Below are 15991 nucleotides of genomic sequence, written 5' to 3'. Positions count from 1 at the left end.
AACTGATGCTGACTGGCAGTAGGGCTGGAGCAGAGTCCTTAGAGATCTCCTGCTGTGTCAAAAGTTTATCCTTTAATTTCTGGGGCAAGGTCCAGGGTTACAGAAGGGCACTCCGGGAGATTGGGGCAGAAAGCATTTCAGTATTTTAATACCAGTTATGGACAAATACATGAGCACCAGCTGGGCATCATCCCCAGTATCCATCATCCTAGAATTCATACCTACATCCTTGCTGGGCTGTGTCAGATGTGAGAAAGCAACCTATACTCAGATCAGGACATGTAAGTAGGTGTCACTCCTAGTACCCAACATGTTCACCATTTTAGTACCTTTTTCTATCCATGATTGCACTTAGTCTTTACAATAGTCTTTAGAGGCAGATGCCACTGGCCTTCATCTGACAGATGAGATCTCAGGTCCAGAGAAATTAAGTAGGGACGGAGGCAATAATGGGAAGTATATTAGTTGGGATATTTTATTTCTAATTCTGGTTCTGACACCTTAGTCTGGGAACTTAAGCCAGTGCTGTGACCCCTTAGAGTCTCCCCATCTCTCAAATGAGAAGATGATCCATAAGAACTCATCTGTCATCACCATTCTCTGACTTTGTGACTCTCCTGAGGTCACCAGGAGGGGACAGTAGAATCAAGATATGGTCTCAAGGCTCTTGACTTTGTCCAGTACTCATGTGACTGGTCCCACAGCTGCCTTCCTAAGACATCTCAGCATCATTAAACAGTAGGGAAGCCAAACCCTATCCCTAACTCCTAGACAGGAGAATATATTTGGGTCGCATCCAGATCTACTTGTGCCTCTGGCCCTGGGCCTCCTGCCCTGATATGCAAGGACTAAATCCCCACCTTCATGCTTTGTAGGGAAGTACGTACAGGGATAAGGAGAGAGGAGGATTGGGAGAAAGATGAAGTGGGGGGTTGATTCTGAATCTCAGCCAGATCTGCCCAGGCTAGCTCTGAGTAAATCCTGCAGCCACCACACAGGAAGCTGCTAATCAGGGCAGACACTCTCTCATTCAGAGGTCCAGGGCCCCTGTCCTGACCTAGTCCTAAGGCAGTATCGGGAGGTGATGAATCTCTCCTGAGATTGTGTGGTTTCCAGGAAAGCATTCCAGAATCTGAAACCGGCTTCAAAGGAATGCATATCTGCTCACTCCCTCCCTGGCTGGGAACCAGCCCAGGGCACCTTATTCTTATTAAGCTGGAGATGTCTTGGACACTAAGCTTGAAAAATGCACCAAGGATTTTGACACAGATGGGGAATGGTGTAGCTATGCAGAAAACCCCACTGTTGGCAGCACTCGACTTTCTCTGAAAGATTGTTGGGGCAGTAATTTAATTCCTATTCATTTCACTTTTTCTAGTTTTGAAATAAAAATGAAAATTTTTTTTTCATCTTATAACCTTCTTATATTTGTGAGGATGAGACGGAGTAGAAGCTGAAACATCCATTACCTGCTCAAAGGTGCAGTATGACAAATACTAGAATCAGAAGTAAAGGAGAATCTCTATGTAGAGAACACAGAAGAGTGTCCAAAATAGTCTATCAGAGGAAAGGAGGCCTGAAGTGAAAATTAGGTTGGAGAATTGAGCAAGATCAGATTGGAATGAGCAAATATGATTGACTTGGTATGTGGCCCAACATCCCCTGTTCCTCCCTCCCTGGAGTTCATATGTGTGATGAGCATGGTGAGAAAAAGTGGGCATGTGGGTCATTATAGCAACTGTGAAGGGGCAGGTTATTCTTCATGTATTATTTTTTTTGCCCTCATCTGAACCTGAGTGTAAGGCTTCCAGTGGATGTCCCACCTTGTGATGGTCAATTTTAGGTATCAACTTGACTAGATCACAGTACCCAGATATGTAGTAAAACACTAAAGTAGGTATACATATCTGTGACAGTAAATCTTAGATTACATTAACATTTAAATAAGTGGACTTTGAGTAATGCAAATAACTCTCCAGAATGTGGGTGGTCCTCATTCAATCAATGGAAGGCCTTAAAAAAGTTTGATGTCCTCCAAGAAAGAAAGAACCATTTTCTTTTTTCTTTTATTTTTATTCAAATTGAATTAGCCAATATATAGTATATCATTCGTTTCAGATGTAGTTTTCGGTAATTCATCAGTTGCATATCATACCCAGTGTTCATTACATCATGTGCCCTCTTTAATGCCCAACTGCTTTCAGTCTGCCCTTGGACTCAAGACTGAAACATCAGCTCTTCTCTGTGTTTCCAGGCTGTTGGCTGGATTTTGGACTTGCCAACCCGAATAATCACATGAACTAATTCCTTAAAATAAATCTATCTCTGTATACCTAAACCTAAATCTGTATCTATACAATATATGAATATATATGTCAGAGGAGAATAAAAAAGAAGTGGTTGGAATGACATCAGGTTGGGTGATGAAGTGGTCTGTGAGAAGATGATGAGAGCCCCATGACAGACTCATTTATCAGCACCTATGCCTCAGCATTACCCAGAAAATGTACACATTTCACCAAGACCTGTTCTCTGCTCCCCTCTCCTCTCATTTGACACATTTTGCCTGGTTGATCTAATCTTATTTCATCTCTTCAGCCACATTCCCATTATGGACAATTCCGAAACTTCTATCATCAGCCCTGACATCTCTGTTGAGCTCCAGAACCATGTATCCAAAAGCTCCTGGACAACCCTTCTGGGAGTACCACTGGAACCTCCCACCCAAGATATACATCATCCTTCCTGCCCAAAAACTCAGCTACCCCTCCTGAGTAGCATTATCACTGGGATACTCTGGAAACTCAGTTTCCCAGATTGCCTTGAGAATCAAGGATGATCTCTAACCATCCCAGCTTTAACATCCTATACTCACTATATCCTGCTGGAGTTACCTCTTAAGATTCTTCCAGTGATAAAGTCACTGCCCTAATTCAGTACTCATCTCTGGCTTGAACTATCAAATAGCCTCCAGTTGGTTTCACTCACTGGTCCCACCTATAGTCAATCAACAGGATGCCCTAAGTTGCTCCCCTTGTGTTTAGACTCTTTCTAAAAGGAGCATTCTCCTACTTCTCAAAGGTGATGAGTATATACTGGGGTGAACATATCTGACTCAAGGGTGGCTACTTCCAAGTAGTAAGGCATTTTGAGTCACGCTTCTCCAGGCATCTCAGGAATGCATCATTTTTATGTTCTCAGGTTTGCTCAGATCCTTTGGTCAATCTTCCCACACTGGTCTGGAGAGCCAAGGAAGTATCTTCTTTCCCTCAAACCTACCAGGATTCCACCTCAGCAACAAGAATAGAGGCAAAGAAAGATATTCCAGACGACCTGCTTCAAGGCACGTTTGCAGTGTAATGTGTCCTCTGGGGGAGTTGGCCTGAGCTATCAGCACCTTGGAGAGCTCCAGCTCTGACCTCTGTTGGGGAGCTAACTGGACCAGAGTCCTGGATTTTTCTGAGGGAGGTGGCAGGAAGAGGAAAGTGCTGATGCTGAGCACCTCCATTAGCCAGATGCCCATCTTGTGCAACTTCAAGGATCCCAAAAATGCAACTGGCCCGGAAGTAAGCCGAGTTGGGTTTCATGGGTTCTACAGCTGCTGCTCAGGTGGTCCACAAGAGGTTGGTGGGTATGATCCTGAATCACAGAGGAGCTAGTTTTACCCTGAAGACTAGTGCTCCACAAGATTCTGTGCCCAGACTGCACAGGATTCATCAGCTGTCATGATTTCATTTCAGGTTAATTACCAGTGAAGAGACAAGCCACTTTCGAGTCACCCCTCTTTCTGGACTAATCCTATTTGTGCTTCATAGAGCCTACCCCTGCCATTTTCACCATGGACATTCCAGCATCTCAGTTGCAGCACCCTAGGATGAACAGGGCAGCAAGGAAATCAGGGATGTGGAGGCTTCACCTGATCTCTGGCTCAGTGTCCACGTGGGAGAGGAAGTGTTGCCCCTGATCACATGCTCAGGGAAGTCTGAGGAGATTCATACACTGGGCCAGTCCCTGCTCTGCTCTTTGTCCCTACTGGACCAGAAGCCTCTAAACCTGGAATAGAAAGAAGTGGATCTCTAAGTAAAGACAGCACATGTCTGTAGGGTGACAGAAAATGTCTTTGCTCCCTGGAGATAACACAATTGCTCCTCCACTCACGTTTGCTCCCTCAAATGCAGCCCTGCTCTGTTACTGCCCTCTCCAACCTGTGCTTCTATGTAATAGCCCAGCTGAGCTCCTATCACTGAGCTATTACAGCCTCCAATCTGCTCACAGAGTGTTTGACATCTCCAGGGCCCCATGTAATTTTCACAACAGCTCGGACATGTAGATAGGGCTTTTTTGTTATCTCCCCTTACAAATGAGAAATTCTTGGACTAAAGGTTAGGTGACTTGTCTAGACATGCAGAGTTCCTGACTCTAGTCAGGTGCTCTTTACAATTTCTTAAAAACTGCCATTAGGCCAGTACCCCACTGTGGTGCCCAGAAATACTGCAGTGTGAACTTGTAATGCTGCCAGTGAAAAAAAAAAAAAAAGTAAGAAACCGACCTTTTGAAGATTATACTTATCTGTCCGAGTTTGTCAAAGTCCATCTGTTACTCTCTGCCCTCTGAGCACAAGCAAAAACCCAGTTCACTGGAAGCCTGTCAGCAGCTTCCTCTGAGGTTTTGGAGTTGTCCTGGGGACATTTCCACCCCCTCACACATATAGGTCAACCAAGGTTCCAAAAGAAAGAGCAATTCTTTTTTTTTTTTTTTTAAAGACTCCCTGGCAAACATTTGACCCCTGTTTATTTTGTCAGATTTGCCTTTAACTCTTCAGGTATAATCTCCTCAGAAAGAAAATGTGAATCCAACAAAGGGAGACACGTTCAGCTTTGTCCATGATTTCAAGTGCCTGAGAGATGTGGCCATACAGAAAAGATGTTCCTGATTAGTCACAAGAAATTGGTGGGGTGGACGGGGCCTCACCATTCATAGCTGTGATCTGCAGCAGCCATAATAATGGTGCACACTTTTGTCAATGGTGCCACCCTTCTCACATTCCAGCTCTCAGTTTACTCATCTGTTATCTCAAAGGATAACATTCTTGGATGAGCAGGAGGAGGAAAAATGCCTGAGGACAGAGGAAACGAAAGGAGACCATTAACCTGTTCTCCCTATAGTAAGAACAACCCCAGAAAGGATCACTCTTAAAATGCTGCCTCGAATTAGGTGCTCAGCACCTGCCAGACAGAACCAGATAAGGATAAGGGGATCCTTATCCAGTCTTTTCTGGCCTTTTTTGGGTGAAGAGGGGGAAATTCTGGGTCCCTCTGTGATATTTATACCTTTGTCATGGCCCATTGTGAGCTGGGAATTCACAAGAGGTCACTACTGCCCCATGCGAGAGGCACAATGTGAGATGGGCCCAGCCAGGAAAAGCAGAGGTTGGGAAGGAAGCTGCACTAGCTCTTGATATTCAACCCAAACACTTGGAAAATGACCCATCATCTTTTCCTTAAACTTTTCCATACGCTTAACATTATTAGAATTTCTCCTTAACTACACAAATCATCCTCGGGATCCGGGACACCTGGACGAAAAAATGTTTCGCTCCCCACCCTTTCCCTTGAGTTCTTATAATGAAGGTGCTTAGTTAACAGAAATTACCAGCTTTGCTTTTTACTCTTCTGACAGATGAACAAACATAAAACCATCATCAGTATAGAGCTCTGGCTGACCAGATCCATTTCAATTATCCATCACCAGGCAAAAATTCTCTTGCTGAGATGAGAAGACGCGGATGGAGATTTCTGGGTGGTACTGTTCACTCTAGCAAGCAGCCTGTTTCATGCTCATTGCAGGTTATATGAAAGCCTTAAATATAAGTCAAAACTATGGAGTTAGGGGATCTTACTTGCTAAAAAACAAGTAATAACAATAATACTTTTTTGCTCTCAAATTAGGAGAGAGAGAATACATTTGAAAGAGCCCTGGGGTGGGGTGCAGAGGACCCAAGTTCTCACTCCAGCCTACCACTTCATCTCTGTGTAACCTTGGCATGTCCTTGTCACATTCCAGCTCTCAGTTTACTCATCTGTGACATAAAGGGGTAGGCTCAATCAGCAAGTCCTATCAACACACTCTGGGCTTGACTCTAGAGAGCCAAGTTACTTTACGGATTTTAGAAATGCTTTTTTCAATATTTTACATCTTAAAGATATCATAGAAGTTTGGGATTATAAAATAAATACATTTGTCAAGCTGATTTATTATGCATTCACTTATTTGTTATTTATTCACTTATTTGCTATAATTGAACAATAAATATATTTGTCAATATGATTTAATTAATTTTCACTATTCATTAATAAATAGAAATGTATTCCTAAAATCATGCTTTGTCTGCTTGTGTAGTTTAAGGTTCTATATAAAATTTCTTTTGAAAAAATGGTTCTAGTCCTCTACAAATTTTGACAACCGCTGGACTAATTATCTCTAATTTTCCTTCCAGCAGGAGGATACTTTATTCAAATCTTTCTCTAGGGATAGGAGAATTGTGGGACTTCAGAAAGTTTCTGACTTAATCAGATCATTCATTAAAAAAAATAAAAATAAACACACTTGATTCCCACATCTATAAATTTTCCTGAATAGCTATGCTCCTTCTCCATAGTAGAGGAGTCTTGATGAAGCAGTTTCAAAGCATTCCTAGTGGTGTAAGCCCATACCCCACGTCAGTTACTGTGCAAGACACTGAGGGTACCAGAAACATGGATTCCACCTCATGGGTCTCACAGCCTATTTGCAGAGACTTAACCTCTAAATGGCTGACAGTGGTATGGACAGAATGCTGTCAGGGAATGGGAAGAAGCCTAACTTTGTCTGAGTGTCCACTCTGTGCCAGACTCTGAAGCAGGCACTACTCACATTACTTTATTATTCCATTTACTGCTATGCAAAACATTTTGCAATGTTTCTTCTCTCTTAGAGATGACGGAATCAACATGGTTGATTACCCAGGCAGTGAGTAGCAAGGGCTGGTCTCAGACTGTCACCATCCCTCACCCCCAACCAGCTCCCAGGAGGTGGTGGGCAGCATCTTAAGCCCCCAGTGTAGGGTTCCAGTGGGAGGGTAATCCACACGTACCACCATGGCAGTCATGGAAGGCTGCAAGGAAGAGCTGCATTAGAGCTGCATTTTACAAGATGAAGAGAAATTCTCCAAGAGACAAAAAGAGGAAAATTTTCCCAAGTAGAGAAGAAAGTGTGAGAAAATTACAGAGAGAACAAGAGTATGGTTGTTCAGGTGACAGAGAGCATCTTGTGCACCAGGAATGAGAGATATGGGTGAGGACACAGGGCTGAAGCATTTTGGGTGGTGATCTAGGAGCAGAGCAGAGCTTCCCAGGACTAGAGTCTGAGACTCAGCCTGGAATGCTGAGCTTCATGCCACCCTGCACCACCAACCTCATCTCCCTCCACCCTGGCACAAGGACGCTGGCTGCCAGCAAGTCAGACTACCCTCTGTGTCTGTGCCCCTTGCTCCATCTACTTGGCAAACTCTCTCTAGCCCACTTGTGCCCGGGAAAGTCAGACCTCACCAAAGCCCATCTGCTAGATGCAGCCATTCCTGATCCCTCTTAACCAGATGCAATGACTCTTCCTTCTGAATACCCAGAGTTCTTTTACTGGTTCAAAGCTGTACCTCAGTGGATGAACACATAGTGAATGTTTCTGGGCAAGAAATATTCTCTGGCAAAGAAGCTGAAATGGGGGCTGGGGTATCAGCCTCAGTAATATCTCTGTGTTAACTTCACATTTCAATAACCAACAACTCCCAGCCCCCAGTTCGTGTTCCTTTAGCTCTGGACCCTGGAGTCCTGAGCCCTGAAACTGTGGAGTCAGGCATGGCCCTGGGTGTAGTGCACTCCACAATTCTTCTGTCTGCATTTTCAGGACATTTCCTGGCCCCATGGCAGAGGTCCAAGCACCTCCTAGTGTTTGCTGAACCCAGCTGAACTCTAGTCCCAGCTTTTCCCAGGAAATCCCACTCCTGTGCATTATGTATCTTTTCAAGTAACTCAGGAACCTCTGACTATGACCATATTAGTAATATGCAGGAAATACTTCATTTTAAGATTTAATGTAAAGTTAATTTTTCTCAAAGTTTACGTTTCTCCCAGCAAACAGAGTTTTCACTGCAACCCCTGTTTCCAGGCCATTACCAATGGTTTCAGTCTGCCATTCAGAGGGAAGGCCCAGCTCAGACCGCACAGCAGGCCCCCCACAGCTGCACGCACACACTGCCGCTTCCCCCCCCACCACGGCCTCTGCTCCTGTATTCATTCCCTCAATTCTCCCCCTCCACCCCAGCCTCCAGGCATCTACCCTCTTGAGAAACCTGTGGACCAAGGGCTGTTTGAGTCCTCTGCATCCAAATAAATTCCATCTTGCTAGTCAACTGTTTTGCATGAGCTCCGTCCCTAAATGGAGGTCTGAGGGCAGAGTGAGTACCTTCTCCTTCCCTCAGATCCCCATGGCCTGGCAGAGAACTGGGCTCTCGGAAGTATTCAACATAGACTCATCCTACGAGCTCTACTTCCTGTGCAGACGTGGAGCTGGAGACCAGAATTCTCTTGGACTGGCCCTCAGGGAAGCATTCAGAACAACCCTCCAAAACAAAGCCTGGCCTTGGAGGCCAGCTCGGCATGCACAGAACATCAAATGGCTGGACATGAAAGGGCTGGGAAGGATGCATGCTGGAGAGGCACTTAGCCCGGAAAACCTGAAACCATCTACTTGACTGAGGGCCGCTAACCACAGCTTCAATGAATGATTAATGATTATGGCCAGAGCTTATTGCAAACAGGCATGTGACAGCAGAGCCACTACCCACCCGCAGGACCTGCCCGTGTGATTGATGAGCCACTGAGGGGTGCAGAGGGGCTACAGAGGGAACAGGCCAGCTCAGGCTGCAGCTGCCAGGGAGCACCCATTCTTGGAGGGAACTGGAGGGACACCGGTGTTTATGCTCAGGTGGTGGACTTTCTCACGCACACTATACAAATCAACCTGCACTAACCATCTACCTGGGGGGTGAGGGGAGATGCAAGAGGCCTGGGCTAAATGCTCATGAAGAGAGAGGTGCCACAAATTGGTGAGAAGTGACCCCTGGCCTTGCAGCATCTCCACCTAGTGTTATCCACCAAGAAATATAACTATAGTTCTAGAACTACTGAGAGAGTGCAAGGTGCTTTGAGAGAAAACTGAGTGCTCTTTGTGGGCAGAGCAGACCGCCTGGACCAAGACACCTCCTCTGGCCTTCCCACCACCACTGCTGGGGACAACTTCCCTGGAGCCCTAGGTCAGTCTTCAACAGGATTTGCACATGAGAAAAGAGGGTAACTGAAGCTCCTACTCTCACTTTCTCTGTCCTTCACCAAAGAGAGAAGGTAGCACTGTGTCCCCGCCCGGCTTTCCCCTCCCAACCTGCACCTTCTAGAATGGCTGAACCAGGGTTTCTATGTCCCCTTCCAAAGCTTCCTCAGTTGGAGGTAGGTCCTGCTCTGACACATGGATTCAGTCCAGACCAGCCAGATTCACGGAGCACAGACTGTAGAAGCTGGCAAAGACATCACTCCCGCCTTCAAGAGTTTGTAGTCTCGTCTCGTTAGCAAGGCAAACTTCCCTCATGGGAACTACAGACAGAACAAAGCACAGTCCCATAATGTGCTTCCAAGAGACAGTGAGGAAAGGGAGAGTGATGTAGAGTGGAGAAGACATTGAGGGTGGCCAAGGAACCTGAGACGGGCCCAAGAGGCCCCATGGGCTGCAGGCCTCTTCCCCAGCAAAGCCACTGTCCACTCCCGGCCACCTAAGGGCCCAAGCCCACCAAGCTCCAGAGGCACCTCTGAGTAGGCCTGACACAGTGGCAGCAGCAGGTAAGCCCACAGCTGGCACAGACCCGGGCTCTGGGATGACCCAGAGAGCTGGTCGGGAGCCGAGGACGACCCTTGTGGGGGCCTGGCCGCTCTGCAGACTCTGGCTCCGTTTCATCTTAATACACTCCTGCATGTACCTGACATTGGATACTCGTCCTAGAGCATGCAAATCTAATAAATTCTTGGCTCCTGCAAGTTTCTTTAAAAAATATAAAAGAGGATCATATATAAAGAAGTTGATTAATATACACCCTGGTAAAACAGCCTGGAACATCTGTGTATTAAGTTCATTTATTAAATTACACCAATCTGTATTTTAATGAGTGAAAGATACAGTACTTATTCTGTCATCCATCAAAATAAACTCAGGAAATACTTAACATTATAATCATTTTTCTTGTTTGAACACGAGTTATGAAATATGAATCCCGCACTAAGAATGCTGGACTTGCCATCATGATCAAATATGTTTTCACAGGTGCAGCAAATATTCCGTTTTCATTTCTTTCTCCAACTGTTGAAAATATAAACCATGCTTTCTAGTTCGTAGCTGGGTAACATTGCCTTCCCTCCACATGGCAGCCATTATTACAGCCTTATTACCCCACCGTCTTTCTTTCCCCAAACACACTTCTCCTAAAGTTGCTTAGTAATGAAAACACAGGCTTCTGTGGGGCCCCCTCAACACAGGCTCTTTGGGTCCAGGCTGGGCACTGTCCCCTTCTCTTCCATCCTGGTGACACCTAGATCCTCTGAGTTAGGGCCTGAGTTTCAAAAGTCATTGGAGACCAACAGTACACTTGGTTGAAACACAAGATACAGTTGGGCTCCAGTTCTACTGTTGAGCTATACCCCTGGCCATAGGGTACCCATTACCACTTTTTCCCACCCAGAGACCCTTCTCTTCAGATGAGCAACAACTTTCACATGGACTAGAGCCTGAGGACCTGTGTTCAGCTCTCCCAGAATCACAAATCCAAGGACCCACGGAGGAATACCATTAACAAAGCAGCCAGGGTCCATGAGCCTCAGAAGGCTCCATTCAGTGGCCAGTGGGAGCTCATGGAGACATAGGAGCCTGGAGAAAGACCCCACTGAGTAAGCTGCTGGGCAGAACCATAAGGGGAAGCTGGGAAAGCCCAATTACAAGCTGGCCAGGCTCCTCTCTGCTTAACTCAGCCAGTGGATCCCCATTGCCAAAAGGTAAGTCGTACTTGGACCACAAGGTCCCTGCTGGTCTCTTTGATCTCATTCCTGGCCACCCTCACCCCAGCTCCCCAACACATACACAACACGTGCTCTTCTCTCCAGCCCTCCCGAACTACCCACTACTGGAGTTTGGATCCTCTGAGCCCCCTGTCACCCCAGTCTTCTGCCCATGCTATTCCCTCTGCCTGCAAATCCCTTCTGCTCCCCCTCTTCTTCGCCTGGTTCATTTAGTTAGCTGTGATCTCAGGCCCCACCTGTTGGGAAAGCCAGGGAGAGAAGCCACCCATTTTTGACCACTAGGAGTCAGGGAAACTTCACCAAGGGAAGGCATTCAAGGCAGAAGGAACCCAGTGAGAAAAGGCCTGAGGGCATGGAGATTCCAGAGCTATTATGGGGATGGAGGAGAGATGTGGGTAAATGGGCAGAGGTGGGGAGGAGGGATGTGGGACAGGGGACAGGTTGAGAGCTGGGACCACTGAGGGAAGATCTTGTGTGCTGGACTAAGGGATTTTATGCTATAGACAATGAGGAGCTTTTCTTTCTTTTTTCTTTTCAAACTCTCACTTTTATTCTTGGCAGATTTAAAAAAAAATCCAAGAACTAGCTGTGGACATTAAAAATATAGAACAATGAATGCAACCGTTTCAGAGCAGTATAATCCCAAAACAATCTCTGTAATCTAATCTAAACATCCTCATGTTTTTCAAATGTTTACACCTACACATTTCACTTTGGGTGAAGAACATTTCGATTTTTATCCATCACATAAAGCCAAAAGGGGCCCAACCAATTACGCTCCCTGGATCACACAATGCTAATAAACAATAAGAAGCGTTTGAAGGGTTTTTGAAAATTCAAGAGATACGTCCAGATTTGGGTTTTAGAAATAAAGTTTACTTGGGATTTAGTGTAAAGAATAGGTGTTTGGGAGAGATCCCTGGGCAGGCAGAGACGAGTAGGACACAGAGTAATAGAGACAGGTGTGTGGAGCTGATGCGAAGACAGTGGCAGGCCACCCTCTCCCCACTCATCCCAGGGACAGCCATCATAGGTGTCTGGTAGGACTTCCTCAGGAATGTCACTGATTACCTGGGTTCCCAGGAGGCACAGCTGCAGGCCCCTGCTCTTCTATGCCCAAGGAACTCCCACTATCCTCAGCCTGACCTTGCAGGCCTCGAATCTGTTTGGCCCCTGACCTGAAGACCTGCTGATTCTCGCAGGTGCTGAGAGAGGCAACAGCCTGGACCCTTCTTCCCCCTTACCTACCCCACACTCCCCACCACAAAAGCCCTGAAGCCTGAAATAGCATCCTCTGGATAAGGTTTAGAAACTTCGTAGAAACATTGCAGAAGGTTGTACACAGGCAGTTCATGGAAAGGAAAACACAACAGTTCCTTCTCAGGGTGATTTTCAAAGCAGATATGGCATAGGCACCGACAAACAGAAGAGACTTACTAAATCCCTGGGGCAGGGTCAGAGGTCCCCTGGTGCAGGACACCTCTACCAATACTGGATAATGGAGAGGTCTAGGGGGTCCCAGTGGAGGGGCTGAGTTGTTTGAGCCAGGTTAGGGGGGGGCATTTGGGGGTTCGAGCAGTGGCTATTTTAACATCTGGTTCCAACTGGCTGAATCAGCTTTACTAATGAGCACATAAAGACATTTTTGAGCTCACCAGTAATCGAGGAAATGCAAATCAAAACAGCAATGAGATACCACTTTCTCAAACCACATTGCAGGAAGATGTAGGCCTGTAACACAGGGATAGAATAAATAGGCAGAGCCACTTTAGAGGGAAATCTGACAACACTTAGTGTGCATACTCCACCAACCTCAGCACTCCCATGTCTGGGTGTCTACCCCAGAGAAGCTCATGCACCCATCTCACCCATCCACCTGGAGAAGGGGCCAAGGATGGCCAGCCCAGGGCAGGTTATGGGCAATGAAGCTGCCACCAGGAAAACGGACGTGTGACATGTAGTGAACACCCATGTTGGGATTCCGTGCAACTGAAATGTATTTATAGACAGCAACTCGCAGAGTTTTCAAACACAACCGTTGAGTGAAAAACAGAAGCAGAATCTAAGACAAGGATCTGAGGGTAACTAGTTTGCTTGAGTAGTGATCACAGGAAGAACTGGCAGGTGGATAAGTAAGGCATCTCTCTGGGCAGCTGGGAGGATCTCAGATGAACCACCTAGAGCATGCCCCAGGGGTTGTAAGAAAGCTGGGTTTTATCACTTTCATTGATTGAGGACTGCTCCCAGGGATGATACCCATCTTGCATTTCCAACTAGCCCCATCATTAGAACTGAGAAAGTTCCCCAAAAGTCCCAGGAGCGCTCAATAAACTGTGAGTGATGAAAGGATATGGGGGGGAGGGGGCACCAGAAGCCGATGCTCCAGAAAGAAACTGGGATTTTAGCATAGCACCTACTGCAGAGTAAAAGCACACCCTGCATTTTAAGTGGCTATATCTAAATGAAATGCCTAATGTCTAAATTAATGTCTAAATGAAATGATGGAAGACAGTTTGGAAGTACATGCATGAAATGCACTGAGCACTGTTCTCACTACCTACCGTTCAGCCCGTTGTCCAAAACCGTATGAGTCCTGCAACCATGACACCCAACACAGGACACATGAGACCGACAGCACGTTATTAGTCACTTGTACTCACCTCTTTGGGGAGGAGGGTGCCACACACCACACAGGGCCATCCGGGGCTGCACCTGGGAGCAGAGAGAGCCTGTGGGGCCTGCAAGTAGCAGGCATTTTAGTAACTGGAGGGTGGATGGAGTGCCCCTGACTCCCACAGAATGTGATTGACATTTGAATCATTTCACAGGCTGGCAGGGAGGTGAAATCATTAGATCAAGGACCGAATGGGGTGCAGCTGGTCCAGCTGGTAAGAGGACTAGCCAGCAGGGGAAACTTTCCCACTATGTGGGAATGTGTCTGGTGAAACCAGGGAACCCACAGCTGGGCCTGTGGGGTTCTGTGAGGCTCAGAGAAGTCCAGGCAGTGCACAGCATTACAGGCCTTGCAATATAAGTGGGTTCCTGCAGAGGGAGAGAATGGGACAGAGATGGAGGAAAAAATAAAACCAAAGGCCTTGATGCTAGTGTGACACGAACTGGGTCATATATACTTCACTGCTGTACACTTGAGGTCCTCGGAAATAAATAATATTAGTTAAAAACAACAACAGCAAGGAGCAAGAAGGAATGAGGTTCAGCTGGGGGAAGGGATGGGCTAGGCTCTCAAATACACCAGGCTATAGGCCAGAGGCCCACGTTCTCAGCAGAACAGAAAATGCTATTTGTTACAAAATGTCCTGAGAGTGATTGCCCATTGAGATAACAAGAATAGAAGGAAATAAAACTTCAAACAGAATTTAATGGCTAAGCTACGCCAGTTGGCTGGTAAGGCAGGCTGCTCTGTGTGTGAGCAGAGGAGCGTGAGCAGCCAGGCCGGCTGAGGGGCAGCAACAGGGCTCAAACCTGTTTTCTCTGTCACTTTCCCCAGGAAAAATGTTAGTGTTACCTTCTGGAGTCCACAAGGAGCAATGCAGTGCCTTGGACACCTAATAAAATATAATGAGGCAGGTTATAATCACGAAGCTTCTAGACATCAGAGCTTTTTAGAAACACACACACACACACACACACACACATACACACAAAATTGTCACCAAGCCCAAAATCAGCAGAGAAAGTTGATTCCGTGGGAGTCCAAAGGTGAGCCTCAGAGTTACAGGCTCAGGAAGGTAGAAGGAGAAGGGATACGTTAAGCACAATCTCTGGGGAACGTTCTAGAATATGTGGCATCCCATAAAAGAGCTGTTCTGGATCGAGAGACACTCTCACATTCATTTAGCCAATAAGCACTCATTTAACACTGGCTCTGGATTGAGTCCATACATCTAATGGTGACTATGCCTCTGTGCACACCAATCTTTCAGAGCATGCACACACAATCCTAGCTGATGATCTGACATGAAGTTCAAACTTACCTGGCAATGCTACCCTTAGCCCTACTCAGGGATTCAAACATGCCCCAAAGACTCAAGACATTCCTAACAGGCACAGCCTCAAAGAGACACTAAACCTTGAGAAGTTCTCAAGGGTAGAAAAAAGCCAGGCCTCACCAATTCCCTGTGCTCCACATCTTGTAGCAGCTGTAGGCCTGGCTTGCAGCCTCAGGGATAAACTGCTAGCCAACTGCTCTTGGGCCACAGGCTCTGAGAGTCGGGGCACATATGTGACAAGTCCTATCTCTACCATTGATGTGACTTTGCCAAGTCACTGCCACTTGCACTTCACTCTGCTCAGCCCACCTTGTACGGCATTATGAGGTTCAGATGAGGAAATAGGAAAACAAATGCTTTGTGAAATGCAAAGTTCACACAATCCTCAATGGTCAGGAGCAGCCACCCAAAGCCAGAAACCCTAAGGACATGGTAGATGGGAAAATGACTAAGGAGCCATAGGCATTCTCTTCTACCTAATGCCGCTCCCACTCTGTCCCTGTCCCTGTTCCAACACTGGGCAGATAACCACTTCTGGCCAAGAGACACGTCCCACTCAATGTAATATGAAGTACAGCCTCGCTTCCTCTGACCTGGGGCACAGGAGAAATGGAGAGGCAGAGATCGAGGAATAGGCTGCTATGTGAGCCAAAGACTCATCTTAGTGGAGATTTCTATATTTAATCTATGACAGAAGGAAATGGTCAGGACCAGATGTGCACCTTGTTTGCCCTGACTTGTTCTGCATCTTAATGGGGCAGAAGAGAAGCTTCAAGCACTGAAAATTGAGGAAGAAAGGGGAGAGAAAGTTAAAATCCTAAAAAGCAG

At 46.4% G+C, this 15991-nt stretch overlaps 1 protein-coding gene across 1 annotated transcript in view; it reads right to left on the bottom strand.

Annotated features, from left to right (window-relative positions):
* Positions 1-2094: 2094 nt before the first annotated feature.
* LOC112665009 (uncharacterized) overlaps positions 2095-15991 on the bottom strand; it is a 69328-nt gene continuing 55431 nt past the window's right edge. Inside the window, exons 6-10 of the mRNA XM_049095345.1 lie at positions 14680-14719; positions 13814-13865; positions 12809-12884; positions 5653-5859; positions 2095-5116 (exon numbers count right to left, since the gene is read on the bottom strand). Of these exons, the coding sequence (XP_048951302.1) occupies positions 5838-5859; positions 12809-12884; positions 13814-13865; positions 14680-14719 (190 nt within the window). The 3' untranslated portion in view covers positions 2095-5116; positions 5653-5837. The remainder of the gene's footprint in view (positions 5117-5652; positions 5860-12808; positions 12885-13813; positions 13866-14679; positions 14720-15991) is intronic.

Source organism: Canis lupus, chromosome 17, assembly GCF_003254725.2.
Source record: "Canis lupus dingo isolate Sandy chromosome 17, ASM325472v2, whole genome shotgun sequence".
NCBI lineage: Eukaryota > Metazoa > Chordata > Mammalia > Carnivora > Canidae > Canis > Canis lupus.
This window is presented reverse-complemented; position numbering and strand designations above follow the sequence as displayed.